This window comes from Dromaius novaehollandiae, chromosome 23 (assembly GCF_036370855.1).
Source record: "Dromaius novaehollandiae isolate bDroNov1 chromosome 23, bDroNov1.hap1, whole genome shotgun sequence".
NCBI lineage: Eukaryota > Metazoa > Chordata > Aves > Casuariiformes > Dromaiidae > Dromaius > Dromaius novaehollandiae.
In genome coordinates, this window is record NC_088120.1 from 3,288,927 (window position 1) to 3,303,347 (window position 14,421).

The 14,421-nt window shown below is 38.0% G+C and overlaps 1 protein-coding gene across 2 annotated transcripts in view; it reads left to right on the forward strand.

The window, feature by feature from the left end:
* Window positions 1–14,421, forward strand: part of RLF (RLF zinc finger) — a 55,485-nt gene that overhangs the window by 24,614 nt on the left and 16,450 nt on the right. For both annotated transcript variants that reach the window (XM_026102493.2, XM_064524892.1), the window contains exons 4-5: window positions 72–204; window positions 8,032–8,234. In XM_026102493.2, the coding sequence (XP_025958278.2) occupies window positions 72–204; window positions 8,032–8,234 (336 nt within the window). The remainder of the gene's footprint in view (window positions 1–71; window positions 205–8,031; window positions 8,235–14,421) is intronic.

Below are 14,421 nucleotides of genomic sequence, written 5' to 3' on the forward strand. Positions count from 1 at the left end.
ATTGTTCTAATGCTTAGCAGGAACTTCTAATGTGTATGTGTTTGGGTTTTTTTCCCCCCTTCATTTTGTAGGATTCACATGATGCTTTATTGGAATTTGGGAATAACAACCTCCAAATATTGGTGGATATCACAAGGGAAGGAGTATGGAAAAATCCAGTTCTTCTTAAAATTCTATCCCAGCAACCAGTAGAAACAGAGGAAGGTAAGAATGGGGTTTTTTTTTTTTTCTTTGTAATGAGAAAGGGTTATTAAGAAAGAACTTGATGCAGTTGTGGTTGGGAAACAGTGATTTGAAATCAGAAGGGAAGTGGGATTTCAAATTGCTTTGTGCAGTAGTACTCATGCTACTAAATGATATTTATGATGAAACTGTCTCACTGGCACTCTCTCTTGAATAATCTGACGTCACTAATGCGGCTCCACTTGGGCTATGCTTTTATCACCATCAATTCAAATATTTCCAAACTCCATCTTTGAAAAGTATTTCTTTTTCCATAGAAAAATACAGAATTTTTGCTCCCTAAAATGGTCTGTCTTGCATAACTCTGCTTTTACATGATTTGTTAGTCCTAAATGGTTAGTAGGGAGGAATTGCGCATGCACATATCTCTTCAAAAGCACAGAAAATGCATATAAGAGGGGCATGTGTGTGTATGTAGGGCTATGACTGTGGAGAGTGAAGGTTTCCTTTTGTTAAACTTGGCTGGGAAGCTCATTGTAACTAGCCTTGTGAAATGAGGGTTTGAATCAGAACTTATTGAGAGGTGAGGAAGAGGAATCTTTAGCATGATTTTACAGAATTTTTGAAAGTTTAAGGGAAAACTCTTATTTTACTCACCAAAATTTTTTTCCTATCTATTAGTGGTATTGTTAAGTACTTGCAGATGTTCCTTTCAGTTGCCTCATTAAAAGTACATGAGACCACAGGTTTAACTCATCAGTTATTTAAAGTTAAAAATTGAGGGGGGGGGGAAGAGCACAAAATATTTCCTTCAGAGCTAAAGCAGCACAAAACAGGGTTTTAAGTCAAACTTTTCTCCTTAGCATAATCCTTTCCGGCTTTGAGAAGCCTCTCATTGAGGCGTGTTAAGTTTGAGTTATTGAATAAACTAAAGGAAAAACGGGTTACAGTTATTTCACAGGATGTGTTACCTTAGTAAGCATTAAAAAAAGCTAAGGAAAGGCTGCAACTTTTGCCAGCGTTCATCTACAATATTCAGTAGTATGATATAAGCGTTTTTACTCCTAACAGCATTTAGTCCCATCTCCAGCATGCCCTAAAAGGAATTGTATATCATACTAGTGTCCTGTCTTGGAGCTTTTCATTTATAGTATTAAGTCATCCAGTCACACAGTTGCTGTTTTAGTGCTGAAAAGGAGTTGCAGTTCAAAACTTGACCATCTTACTGAAAAGGAGTGCTTCCTAAAAATCTTCAGCTGTATTGAGCAATCCTTTTCTTGGAGTGGTGTACCAATTTAATGGCCCAGTTACTTAGGCTTGCAAACTCCATTTACCAAGCCAAGATTTGTTCTGGAGAACTGATGTGAATTCCAGAAGAAGGATTTCCTCGTGTGCATCTGTATGGATTCCATTATATGTTAATTTGCTTCTTACGCACAACTAGTTTTATCACTGGCTGTATTACTGAACTTTTAGAAGACCCTGCTGCATCTCTTCATTCCTGTATAGGAGGTCCTTGTTACTACTTGTGGTTGTGGTGGTTCAGACTACCTCATCTTCCACAATAATAGTCAAGCTTGTTTGTTCAGTCCCCTGGCTCTTAATTTGGGTTGAAGTTTCTGCAGGTGAGAAACTGATCCACTGGCATGTGACTCCTCTGACGATGTTGACCTGGACTTACGTAGGTTACCATTTCTGAGATCACTTGGCAACTTTGAAGCTGTTAATTCCTTAGAGTACTTCAATTCATATTTGTCTGTTTAGCTAGGTCTGAATACATGCCCAACAGAGGTACAACAGATGCAAGTCTTCCTTGCTGGTGTTTCTTTCACGTGATGCAAGCAGATGTAACAGGACATTCATCAGACCTATTCTGAAAATACTAGCTTCTGCAACTGTCCAAGTGCATTCTCACTTAGTCTGGAATAGTCTCAAGACATGCTTAACCAATCTTAAATGGAGGCCTCTGTATCCCGTGTTACCCCAGTCTGTTAAAGGAATATTTTTCAAGTAAATCAGATAAGGCAGAGTTGGACACTTAAAAGGCAGTTCTAAGAACCCAAGTATCTGCCTAAGATGTTCTTACTGAGTGCCTTTCTTTTGTGACAGTCTTGAAGAACTTTGTGGTTTTCTGTGGTGTGTGTTTTTGGTTTTTTGTTTTGTTTTTTTTTTTTTTTCTTCCCTCTTCTCAGTCTCGGGATACCTAAGAGCAGATGAACCAAGAAAAGTCTCATTCTCGTGACCTATTGAATGTTCAACATTGTTGCTAAGGCATATCTAAGACATCTTTCTACGAGCTTTCCAAAGCATCTGATGTGTTTTCTTAGTACCCAAGCAAGATATGTTAGATACTAGTTCAGTGCTTTCAACAGACAGTGTAGGAAACAATAAGTAGTAGAAGAACTTGGGTGGTATGTGTCCACATATGGAAAGACAGTGAGAGAGTGACAGGACAGTGCTATCTTGTTTCCGTCGTTCTGGTTTCCTGCAAATGCTGTAACAGTAGTAGATGAAAATAGTGTTATTAGTAATGGAGAGGGGAAACTAGCCACTAAGTAAGTACATTTTCCCCCTCAGTTACTATAAAGTATGCTTCTGTCTTTCAATGATATAATGTCATGCCCTTACATGGAAGTGAGGGGGAGGGGGTATTTGTTCTTATTAAAGAACAGGTTGAACAGGTATTGAGAGTTGCAGAGGATTCTCAAAGGAGAGACCATAAGGCCAGGAAGGACCGCATAGGCCAGAGGGTTTGGTCTCCTGTAATTGTAGCCAGCTATTAAATAATGTTTCAAAAAAACCCCATAACACATATTATGAGTCACTGTGAGTCATAGAACTCTAAAATCTTACAGAAAGAGAGAAAAATAGATTGAGGACATATATAAAGTTTTCATCTTTTTTTTTGACAATAGGGTATTTGTCAAACTAAATTTGCATATTCTGCACTGTGGAGCATGACAAAGTAAAAAATAAAAAAATGCATGCTAACATGTTATGGTGAAGAAAGTCTTTTTGCCCCAAGATTATGCTATTAATGTAAACTTTGTCTTCTTTATGTCATCAGACAGGTATAATTCAGTGATTGCATGTGTTACCACTGAAATACCAACTGATCCATGAAGCTATATCATACCATGTATTACATTTAGTAAAAATGTTTTGAGTGTCTTTTCACTTCCACTTTTTTCTTCAGTCTCCTTTCTCTGTACCAGGAAGGCAGGTGCTGCTGTGGTATTATTTGGCCTTTGGAAAGTCTTATTTTTCTGATTAGCTAAAATTATTCTTATGGCCTTGTATAAACATGATTGGAGCTGGGATTAAGGAACTGTCTCTAGATGTCCTCTGGATTAACTTGATCCTTTTCTTCCTCAAGAATCATAAAATATGTTCTCATCAGCTAAATACTTGTAGCTGTAACAGATTATTTAAGTCACTGATTAGTTACTAAGCTTCTTGTATGTGGGGTGTGTGTGTGTGTGTGTGTTTTGTTTGTTGGTTTTCTTTTTTAATTCTGTCACTTCTTTTGATCTATGTGATGCTCTTATATCCAGTTATATGGAGATTTAGTCTCCTCTGACTGCCGGCCTCCCTTCAATACAGATAGGAGGAATCAAAATGCGTTTTTGGCAGATCGAAGCAGGGATGAAAGTTTTGCTGTTAGGTTGAGATTATGTTGAGAAAGGGATGCAAAAAGGAGCTTTAGCACAATGGTTTCTCAGTCGTGTTAATCCAGCTACCATTTTACCCTTTAGTACAACAAAAAATTTTCACAGAACATCTTCTGAAGTATTGTAAATGAAAGCTGCTTCAGTCATCTAAAACTTAGTTTCTTTGAATAATTCCTATCTTCTGCCTTTTATGTATGGTGTGTGTTTAAAAACTCTGTTCCTGCTGCCATGGGTTGCTGGTAAAGCAGATCTGAGAATAGCTCAATGTGCACACCAAGCTTTGCCTTGAGAAAGGGTAGCTCATGCTAGCGATCAAATGCTCAGTTTGATCAAAAAATCTTGAAAACTTGCAATGTTATAGTCTGTCTTGGTTAGATTAAAAGTTGTATGCATGTATATACACACAAATATGTATACACACATACATTGGCCCTGAAAAGGAACTAATATATCAGCTGTAAGTACAGCTTGCCAAATTAATTCCAGCAAGAGTTTCAGAGCAGCTGAAGTACTGTATGCTGCTTCTATGCCTGTTAATGAATTCAACTGCCATGTTAAATTTCCGTATCTCTAGGATGTTGTCACTGTTTTGTGCTGTCTGATTCAAGATGATTGTCTGGGCATGGATATTTACTTGAGGAAAGGCCCACAAAAGTCACCATTGCTATACCTTTTAGCTTACTGAATGACTGGTAAGAGCGTTCATAAGGCAGCATAATAGATGCCCATCACCAGTCTAATTTCTGACGTTCTTCTATGCCTAAAGAAGCTAGCTTTCAAACTCTTCTTATTTCAGTATAGTTTTGGGGGGAGCTTAACAAATGGTGTGATTCAGGAAGAAAGAAGGGTTTAAGATAAGCTTGTTGCTGCACATGGCACATGGGTACCAACACTCTGGTATGTCTCTATTGATATTAATTAGTTTATAGGAGAGTTGGAAAATCTTTCTACCACATTGCTATTGTACAGTATACAGACTAGGCAGGTTTTGACTGAGAGGTTTTCCAGCTTCTCATTGCCATTTGGGCATATTTAGTATACTTTATTGCACTTAAAAAATTGTTTTCTATTCCAGAGGTACTCTAAATGAAAATGCTCACCCAAGATGCTGTTTCTCTCTTGAGCAGTTTTTGAAGTGACTGTGGAGTCTCTCTCTGAGAGAATGGTACTGCATGCCTTAGTGCCATTCAGACTTTATGTAGTCTGTACTCATCATATTGTCTCTCAAATTCATCTTATGCTCCAAGTGTTTTTTTATTGGGGGGGGGGGGGAATTCTTACATCCTTACTGTCTAGTCCTGTGATTAGAGAGCCCTTTAGAATCTGAAACTGCACTGACTTTTTACTCTTCTAAAGGATTTGGAAGAGGGATGTGTTGCTAGGCTTCTTGGCATTAATTTTATAGCAAGCTGTTTTAGTACTGAGATGCTCAGCAGAGGAATGGGACAGAATATTCAACAGAAATAAAGCACAGTCATAGGTCTCCAAGAGGCAAAAAAAAAAAAAAAAAAACTGTTCATGGGCATGTTTGGAAACTAACAGTGTGGATGGGTACAAAATTAAGCAAGAGGGGAAGAACAGCTGTTCTGAGGAACAGCCAGCAAAATTAGCTTTTGTTGCCTTTTCAGGGAAGATTGGTGCAAGCAGGTTGCTGGATGAGTAGACAGTTTAGAGGAAAACTAGTTGCTAGGATAAAATAAACTCCTAGAGCCAGATACATGAGATTTCCTCCTACCTAAATCAACTTGCATCTGCTTGACTGGGGACTAGAGCTTGTCTGTCTCTTTTGCAACAACGTTCTGTATGCACCTCCTTAGGCATGGAGGAGCAGTTTTCTCAATGCAGGGGTATGGGCTTTTAAGCGGGGGCGGGTGCTTATTAGTCAATCCTGAAGGTTTCAGCAAGCAGATCCCTCCTGTCCGTACCACCAGTGAGTACACCTCTATTTCATTACTGAATTCATATCTGTGCTTTAAAAATAAAGGTGTGAGTGTTGAAAACAAAAGTTTGCATGTACATGCAGGTACTCTTAAAACACTTTCCATGTCTTGACTGGTTTGCCCCAGCATGTCAGTAGAAACTTCATTTGAGCTATTGCTGAGTATTTGTCTAGCTGCTTAATGGGAGGAGAATAATCTGATTCATTCCTGGAGCAGGTGACTAAGATGCATCAATCTCTCCTATTTCTTGTGACTTTTTTTTCCAGAAAATTTTTCAATTCTTTTGTGAGCCAGAGGCTGTAGGAACTGGGATTACAGAACTGCTTTGAGCACTTGTGGCGACTTAAAAATTGCTGGTGATGTGCACTTAAGTAGTATACTTTGCCTGAATAGATTGCTTTGTTTCAATTTTGAGTAGGCAAGGCTTTTCATAGTTCTTCCTTAACAGTGATCTCTTGGCCAGTTTGTTCTGATAGTCTCTTGCATCGAGTAGACTATATACTTAAGTGTTGTTAGTTTTCCTTGCTCAGATTTCAAGCACAATGTGATACGTGGATATAATTTTTAAGGATGAGAAAAGGCTTGTTTCCTAGCAACTGGAGGTCTTGCTGCAGATTCTCTCTTGGTCACACAACTTTTTTTACCTTCTCCTTTGAAGTTCCTTTAATGTGAAGTGTCAGTGTCATGTATGTCGAGAGTTCACTGCTCTGAGGTTTTTCTGTGAAGAGTATGGACCAGTACCACAGATTTGAATCTTAAAAGAACATTTAATGGGCCACTAAGAAAAATTCTGCAGAATACCAGTAAATTTCACTACGGTCGCATAGTAAGTACTTGGCCCCTGCAACAAGTTTTCTGCTTAGGTGTGCATTGTAAGCGTTTTGCCAACTAGTATGGTGTACTTTTGAACATGCTTTCTTCAGTCTGGAGAAAAATTTAAGTACAGAATATTCATAAAAATCTTCTTGTTTTGTATTATATGCAATTCCCTCTTCCAAAAGTTTGTATACTACTAGTTTCTCAGCTACCCACCTCACATCCAGGAGCAAGATACTATAACGGTGAAAATCACTTCTGCAATAGCTCTTTCAGTAAACTATCTTTCCAAAGTAGACTCTTTTTTTTTTGACTGATACACAGACTCTTGTAGGCTTTACCAGTAGCTGGTTGACTACAGCTGCTGCAGAACAGTGGTTGTAATGTGCATTATATCAGAATGTCTCCGGAGTTTTTGTAATTCTTCATACAAATTTGTCAGAGTTTATTCCTTGGTTGATATATTACATGCAGTATAAGTAAGAATGTATTGGCTCTCTCTTTCCTTAATTTTTGATTGTCTTTTTGAAACTCGTACAAATCTGGAGACTAACATCAAGCTGCCTTTTTGTAGATGTTTCTTAAGCAGAAATCACCATAGCTTTCTTGAAACATGCTATTTCTTCAGATAAGAGAAAATACGTGCTGAGTACCTAGGAAGAGAAACTAAATCTGGGTGGTTTTAACTCGGTTGGCTTTTGAGCTAAAATAAAGATAGCTCCAGTTTCCTAACTCAAGGAGCTCCCAGGTGTTTGAATTTCATTAAATATTTTGCCACTACTAATAAAAATACTCTGAAGTTGTATTGGAAATACTCAATTAGCTGACTGTCTCTTGTAATGGTTTTATTTCCTTGATCTAGATCATAAGCCTAGTATGTCTCATACAGTATTCCTTCAAAGTACCAAAAGGAATATTTTTCACTCTGAACTTCATTTTGTGTTTTTTAGTGTTACTTGGGTTTTTAACACCTTGGGTGAAAAATCTTTGGTTGAAATTAGTACATAATGCTTTGTTTGAAATACATTTTGGTTCTTTGGAATATGAAGCTGTAATTGAAGATACTGAACCTTGGATACAGTTGAGCTCAACTACTGGTATACTATTCAAAACACCACATGGTGTAAGCATTGTCCTTTAGCCCCCGCTGTGGCATAATTCCCTATTGCCTTAAAGGATGCTATTTTTTGATGTGAGTGTTTTCTGTAGCCCAGCATTCTCTCCCTACTCTGTACTGAATTCGCCTGGGAGAAAATTCTCTACTTATTGCTGTCACTTTTTATCACACCTAGAGTTTCATAAGAAAGCTGACCATGCTTAAATGAGTTTATTATGAAATAAAGTGTGAATGCAGTGAGACAATTTCAGTTAAGCGTCAGCTGTAAATGGGTGTATTCTCAAAGGCTGTTTTCTTTTCCTAGCTAATAAATTGATTACACGAGAAGGGCCTTCCTTTCTGCAGATGCGAATAAAACATTTGATGAAGTCAAACTGCATCCCACAAGCTACTTTCTTGTCAAAATTGTGTGCTGATTCTTCAGAAATTGCAAATGTTTCATCTTTTCGCCAAGCCTACATCACATGTGTGTGTTCTATGCTGCCTAATGAAGACTCCATTAAGGAGGTTAGTAATCCATAGTCCCTTTTTAATGTGTGTTTATCAAGCATTTTGGGATTTATTTCTGCAATACTAAGAACTGAATCTGAAGAGTACAACTGTTGCAGCAGAGTTCCGAAAGAGAAAATGTCCTATTTGCAGACTACAGTAGGAAAGAACACTTTGTATTAACTGCTGTTGTAGATAAGTATGTATTACATTGCTTGCATCCAAGGTTAGATGCACCTGAAAACGTAAAATAAGGCTTGTGACTTAAAGTCCCTTCGTCAGCAAAGTATAAATGGAAAGCTGTCCTTTCTGACTCGGAAATACTACTACTTCCAGTGGTTAAGTCTTTCTGACTTGAGAAAGAAAAGCTAAAAATCTTTGGAACCAGTTACTCTACAACCCTGAACTCATTCTTAGCAGTCTGAACAAATCATTCTTGCTCTGTTGCATAGTAATGGTTTGTATTAATACATTACAGTCATAACAGTGGTCATACAGCTCTTGCTTCTGCCTCCTGATCTCACACGCCTGTTACTTTATTAACCTCAAGGTTAGAGTTAAATGTATTTGGTGTCCTTTTAAATGTTAGACTTGGACATTTTGAGTAAGCCTCGGTGAAACTGTAGGAAGATAACCTATACCAAAAAAAGCTCACATGTGCTTCCCACTGAGTTACTAGAATACTGGTTTACAGTGTTTTCTTTATTTTACATGTGGACTGCTGAAAAAGCATTCCCTTTAAAAATACTTCTTTTGAAAAATAAGTATCTGGATAACTGCACCATGAGATTAGCTCTTCAGTTTGAGCCAAATTCCACTCAGTTTGACTGCACTGAAGGATCAATGAACTGCTCACCGCAGACTCAGTCTGTGTTGTACTCGTACTGGAGGGATATACTCGTGCTTTAGGGATATATGATTTAACTTGCAGCGTGTTCTGCGATTGCATTGGCTGGAAGGTTGGATACTAATGATCAATTGCTTAGAAATCAAAGTTACAACCTCTTCAGTTTTGTTTAATGATTGTAAGGTGTAATTATCTGTTGTATCTAGATACATAGAAAAAGATGCCTCAGTCTTTACTTGCAGCATGAAAGAATGAAGATTGATAAATTGAATCAAATTGTGGTGATCATTTAATCACACTATGGGAAAATGAAGGCATTGGGTATCAAAGCAGTATCTTAGGGCAGTGTGGCTTATTGAATTAACTTCACCTGTAACCAAAACTGGTAAAAGCATAAACTCAGTGGAGTTACAGTGCCAGAAAGCTGGCTTGAATAATCGGCAACAGGGGGATTAGTGTCTGAAGGTTTCTTTACGTGATCAGAGATATTGCATCGTTTGCATTCTTTACAGAATTGTTGAAAACAAACTCTTAAACACACCACAGTTTTCAGAAGGGGTTTTTTATATTGCTTGTCATCTTCGTCAGGTAGAGAGTTGTTGAGCCTAATGAAAAGGGGGGAAGAGAGAGATTGGAGAAAGACAAAAGATGAAGAGCTCAAAGAATGGCAGCTGTGGAGAATGGGAGGTGGAAATGACTGAAAACCTGTGGGGAAGAGGAAATTAACTGTAATAAAGGAAACAATATTGAGTGAAATTCAAAGTTCAGAGTAGGGTGGTGTAGGTGGTATAACAGGGCTTAGCAAAACTAAATATTACAAAAAGGATCAGTATGAGTGAAGATAGCTTGGAGAGATTAAAGAGAAATAATTTGTTGAAGGATACACAATATATGTTCATCCCCTTCCAGACCTGGCTCATGTGAAGTAAAGTTACATTACTACTGGCAATTACGTATTAATCCAGGGTCTATGTAGAGGGTGCTATAACCTTTCCCCTGTTACTTGCCTTTCAGTTTACTTTAAAAAAAAGAAAAAAAAAACAACTCTCAATCACTTTTAAATGTTTTTCATATGTAGTGGGTATTCTAATTTAACTTCAGATAAGTGTCCTGCAGAGACCTGAACTGAGCATCAGAGGGTCTTTATAATGAATAAGGAGAATATGCAATTCATCATGTCCTAAGCAGGCATCCAGGATGGCAACCATCTAACTCTTCTGAAAATGCCTTACAAAGCTTACAAAGACTAGGTTAGACTTGGAAGTCAGGCTTTTGTTCTCCAAAGAGTTAAGGCTGGTGAACTCCTTCTGTTAAAAATACATTGCAAAGTTATTTCTTGGACTTTCTAGTACCTTCTTGTACCTTGACTTGATCTTCATGCACATGTAAACATAATCTTTAATTACATAATCATATTATTATACAAGAATTGCCTGTTCCTCTGTAAGAAACAAAGTAACAAAGCTGAGAAATGTTTTGTGGTGTACTGATTACAAAGCTTGTCTTGAATTTGCCAATTTTGTGGAGCCAATTAAAATGCTCCTTAAAGAAGTTCTCCTACACAATAGTTAATAAGTAGTTAATAGCACTCTTTACTATTGCAAAAAGCTTGAAGCCCAAAGTGTTCCGTAATCTCAAACAGCTTTCTCTGCAAGGCAAACGCTGGCCAAAGGTAGCGATAAAACGGATTTTCAAATGAAACTATCTTTTAGAAGTAAAGCAATGAATTGAAAATTGAATGTTTTAATCATTGCTGGTCACCTCTGGAATATCAGGGTGATTAGCTGGTCTGTGCTTTCTTGGGGAAAGACCATTCAAAAACCTGTAAGTAAACATCTTGAGTAAGTCTGAGTTTAGGCTAATGCCCATAATCCCACTCACACAAGTACACCTGAGAAACTTAAAAACAGTCATGTCTTAGATTCTATAGACAATGTCAGGAGAGGAATTAGGAAGTGTTCTTGGCTTGTATGACTGAGAAGAGTGAAAGAGGAATGGCAGTGAAGCTTGTTAAAACACTGAGGAAGGATAGGTGCTTTTCATGGGTTCATTTGCAAAAGCGTTCCTAGATTGTCTTGAGTTTCTGTAGTCAAATTAAACCAAGTGCTCCCTTCCCTGCCTACCTTCCAATTTGGCTGGAAAATGACAAGAACTTCGGCGTGTATATTGCTTGTCCTGCAAGCTCTTCATTCTCAATGAAATATCTTTGGTATAAAACATGATTTTTTTTTAATTAAATTTTTAGCTAGGCAGCAACTCTCAAATTTTTGCAGGTATAGCAACATTATTTACCCTAAATGAGGTAATATGCTTAAAGAAAGTAGCCTGCTTTTACAGAGGAACAAAGCAGATGGTCTGGGGAGGTAAGCCATTGAACTGTAACTATACCATTTTGGGAGTTGTTTATTTCCTGATAGCCTCAAACCGACCCAACCGACCGTGTTGTCCTAGCTCATCTAGCGGAAATTTAGTCTCTGAGCTAAAACTAAGTTGCTTTTAGTCACTTGATGGTGTATTTTTAGCTCCTGAAAGGAAGGGAAGTCTCCCTAGATAAGTAGGGTTTGGTATCACCTTTTCTTAAGGTGTAATAACATAATGTCCTAATAGAAATTGCTAGAAGGCTCAAGGTAGTGGTAGGGGAACTGTTATGACATAAGAAGTGAAAAATTCTTATAGTCTAAAAATTTGTTTTTGTGAAATGATTTATTTTTGGTCTTATTTTGTCTTTCCAGTCATTTTAATTTAAACTTAAAACCAAGATCAATCTCTTATGGACATATGTTCCAAACAGTAATTTTGAAGAGCAAACTGTCATCCTTTTTGACATTTCAGTATAGGGAGGATGACAGCATTTTTCAACAATTCTAATTTAAAATATTTTAGTAGTGTTATTCTGTTGTGTCTAAACTTCTGTGCAGACGTCAGTCTAGTTAGGTTTCTGATAGAGAATCTAACCAAACACAGTTTCAGATTTAATAAATAGTTGTGATTTAGTAATGTTTCTGAGTTGTCACTTAGTGACTGATTGTGCATACTGTTGGTTGACTTGGATCTGTGTGTGTTTAGAATTTCTTGTCTTATGTTTTGGTTTAAAAGAAAAAAAAAAACTTCAGGTCTAAAAAGAGCTGGGTCATAGACCAAATTTGAAATGCAGAGGAATAAATTGCCTAGTTAGTTACTCAGAAGCTACTATGCTGAACATGAGTGAGTTTTTGGTGAAAAAAATTAAATTTGTAGGTGGGAAGGAGAGAATCCAACTTGTTGTGACTGCAGGCTGCTTTATGTGCTCCATCTGTGCCAGTTACTGGAGTTGTTCTTAGCTGCTGTACCTGCTGGTCCAGTCCCCTACCAAAGGACTGGCAAAATAGCAGAAGTCCCGGGTGGTGTTACAGTGTAAGTCTAAGCCAGGAGGAACTGGCTATTAAAAAGATGTTTTGTATTATTCTGTAGCCTGATAAACCCTAGCTGGTAGATTTCAAGTTTGTAGTTTTAAGATGATGGTAGTCTCCTGTTCGTGCTGCCTAAGTTGAGTGACTGTTTCTTTAATGACTCTGTAGAAACCGAGCATACTCTCTAAGGCAGGTGGACCTATGTTCAATGATATGCCTGGCTGAGCAGATTACAAGTGAGGTAACATGAAGTCTTGTTGAGATCTATGGAGGAAGTGTATCCCATGTTTGTATGGTAACTTTATTTTTTTCTAAATCAAAGATTGCATTAGATTTGGAAGAACAGGCTTGTATCAGACCACTGCAGCCTCTTGCGTTATTTAAGGATGTTTGCTGCAGTGCTTCAGGAGATAATTGTGGGCATAATTGTGAAAATTATTAAAGAGAAAAGTTGGGATCGCTTATCTTTGTTTTCCCAATTTGTATTGCAAGATGCACTGATGCAACTTGTAGTTTATATAGAACAGGAATAACTGAATGAAGAGAAGTGGTAGAAGTACACTGTGAAAAGACTTCAGTTATGCATTTGAGGAGTGTATGCAACTAGATTTTCCACAAAAGTTGAAAGAACGTGTGTCTGTAGGTACCTAATGTAGGTCAGATTATAAAAAAGAAAGGTATTACCTGCAACTTGAGGAGATTACATGAGTGTAGTTTCTTAATTAACTGTCATCTCCTGTGTTTCAAGACACAGTACATTCCAGTAACGTACAACAAATTTGACAGACTAGAGCTGTGATTTTTCTGAAGGTCCTTTTTCTGCTCCTTCTGTGTGCTACCCACACAGTTTTGAATGCAATCTGTTCTTGAAGTTCCTACTGGAAGAAAGAGTGAGGTATGGTGTTAGTACAGGGCAAGAGTGCCGCTGTCAAACAGGTGTGGCATAAAGTGCAGTTTGCAGTGGGGGGGGGGGGTCCCCCTCAATTTGCTCTGTGACTGCATTTTTAGCAGTCTAGGAGATAATGTTCCTTCCCCTTCAGTTCAGGTCTGTATTTGAACAAAGCAATATCTGAGTTGAGGAGCAGGTCCCTGTAGCGCTCCAAGTTTGGAGATAGGCTTAGGGTAGAAGGTGCAAGGTAACTTTGGGACTGAGGCTTGGTTAAAGAGAGATTTCAGCTGGGAGTAGGATTGTCAATAGGAGAGGAGGTGGAAAGAACCCTGGTAGAGAAGGAAATAGTTTGTGTAGGAGAAGATTTGGAAGTAGAGGAGGGGAGGGACTGAAGGAACTGTGGAGATGGGTAACTCTGGAGTTAATAGGATTTGGTATTTTGAGTAGGCTAGGAAGAGTTGGTATGTCTGAAGTAGCAGAGTACAGGTTTTGGGAAGTGCATCACTTTTTTTTTTTTTTTTTTTTTTTTTCCCAGCCCAGTTCAGGGGAATGGAAACATCTGGTCAATATATGAAATGAATTCTCTTCCAGGTAGAAATCTGGGTAGTGTAATGAGTAAGAGCATCTGTAATTCTGCTCTTGCTGAGTCCCTAGAAGTTAAAAGATGCAAAGGATTTTGAAGGGAGATAGTATGCAACTGTATCCTTTTTTTAATCTGCAAGCTAGAACAGCCTGTTCTGTGCTCTCATGTGTGTGCAGTGGTGAACACATCACTCAATTTTTTCACATAGCCACTGGTATATGCTTGTTTTTCCATCTTCCTAGCCTGATAGAGGTGGCATTTGATTTGCAGATATTGTAAGTGCTTACTGCCTCTAACATGCATAGGAGTGATGACATGTGTTCCCTTAGTTAGCAAAGTGCTGTCACTTTAAATCACAGCTTGAAGTTTCTCTCTTGTCACTGAGTCACCTCTAGCAAGGCCCTGACCAAAATCGTCTAAATACAAAACTGACTGGTTTTCACATCTGCAGCAGTTGTGGCTTGTGAAGTGCTCTAAAAATATCTGCTGCAAAAGGT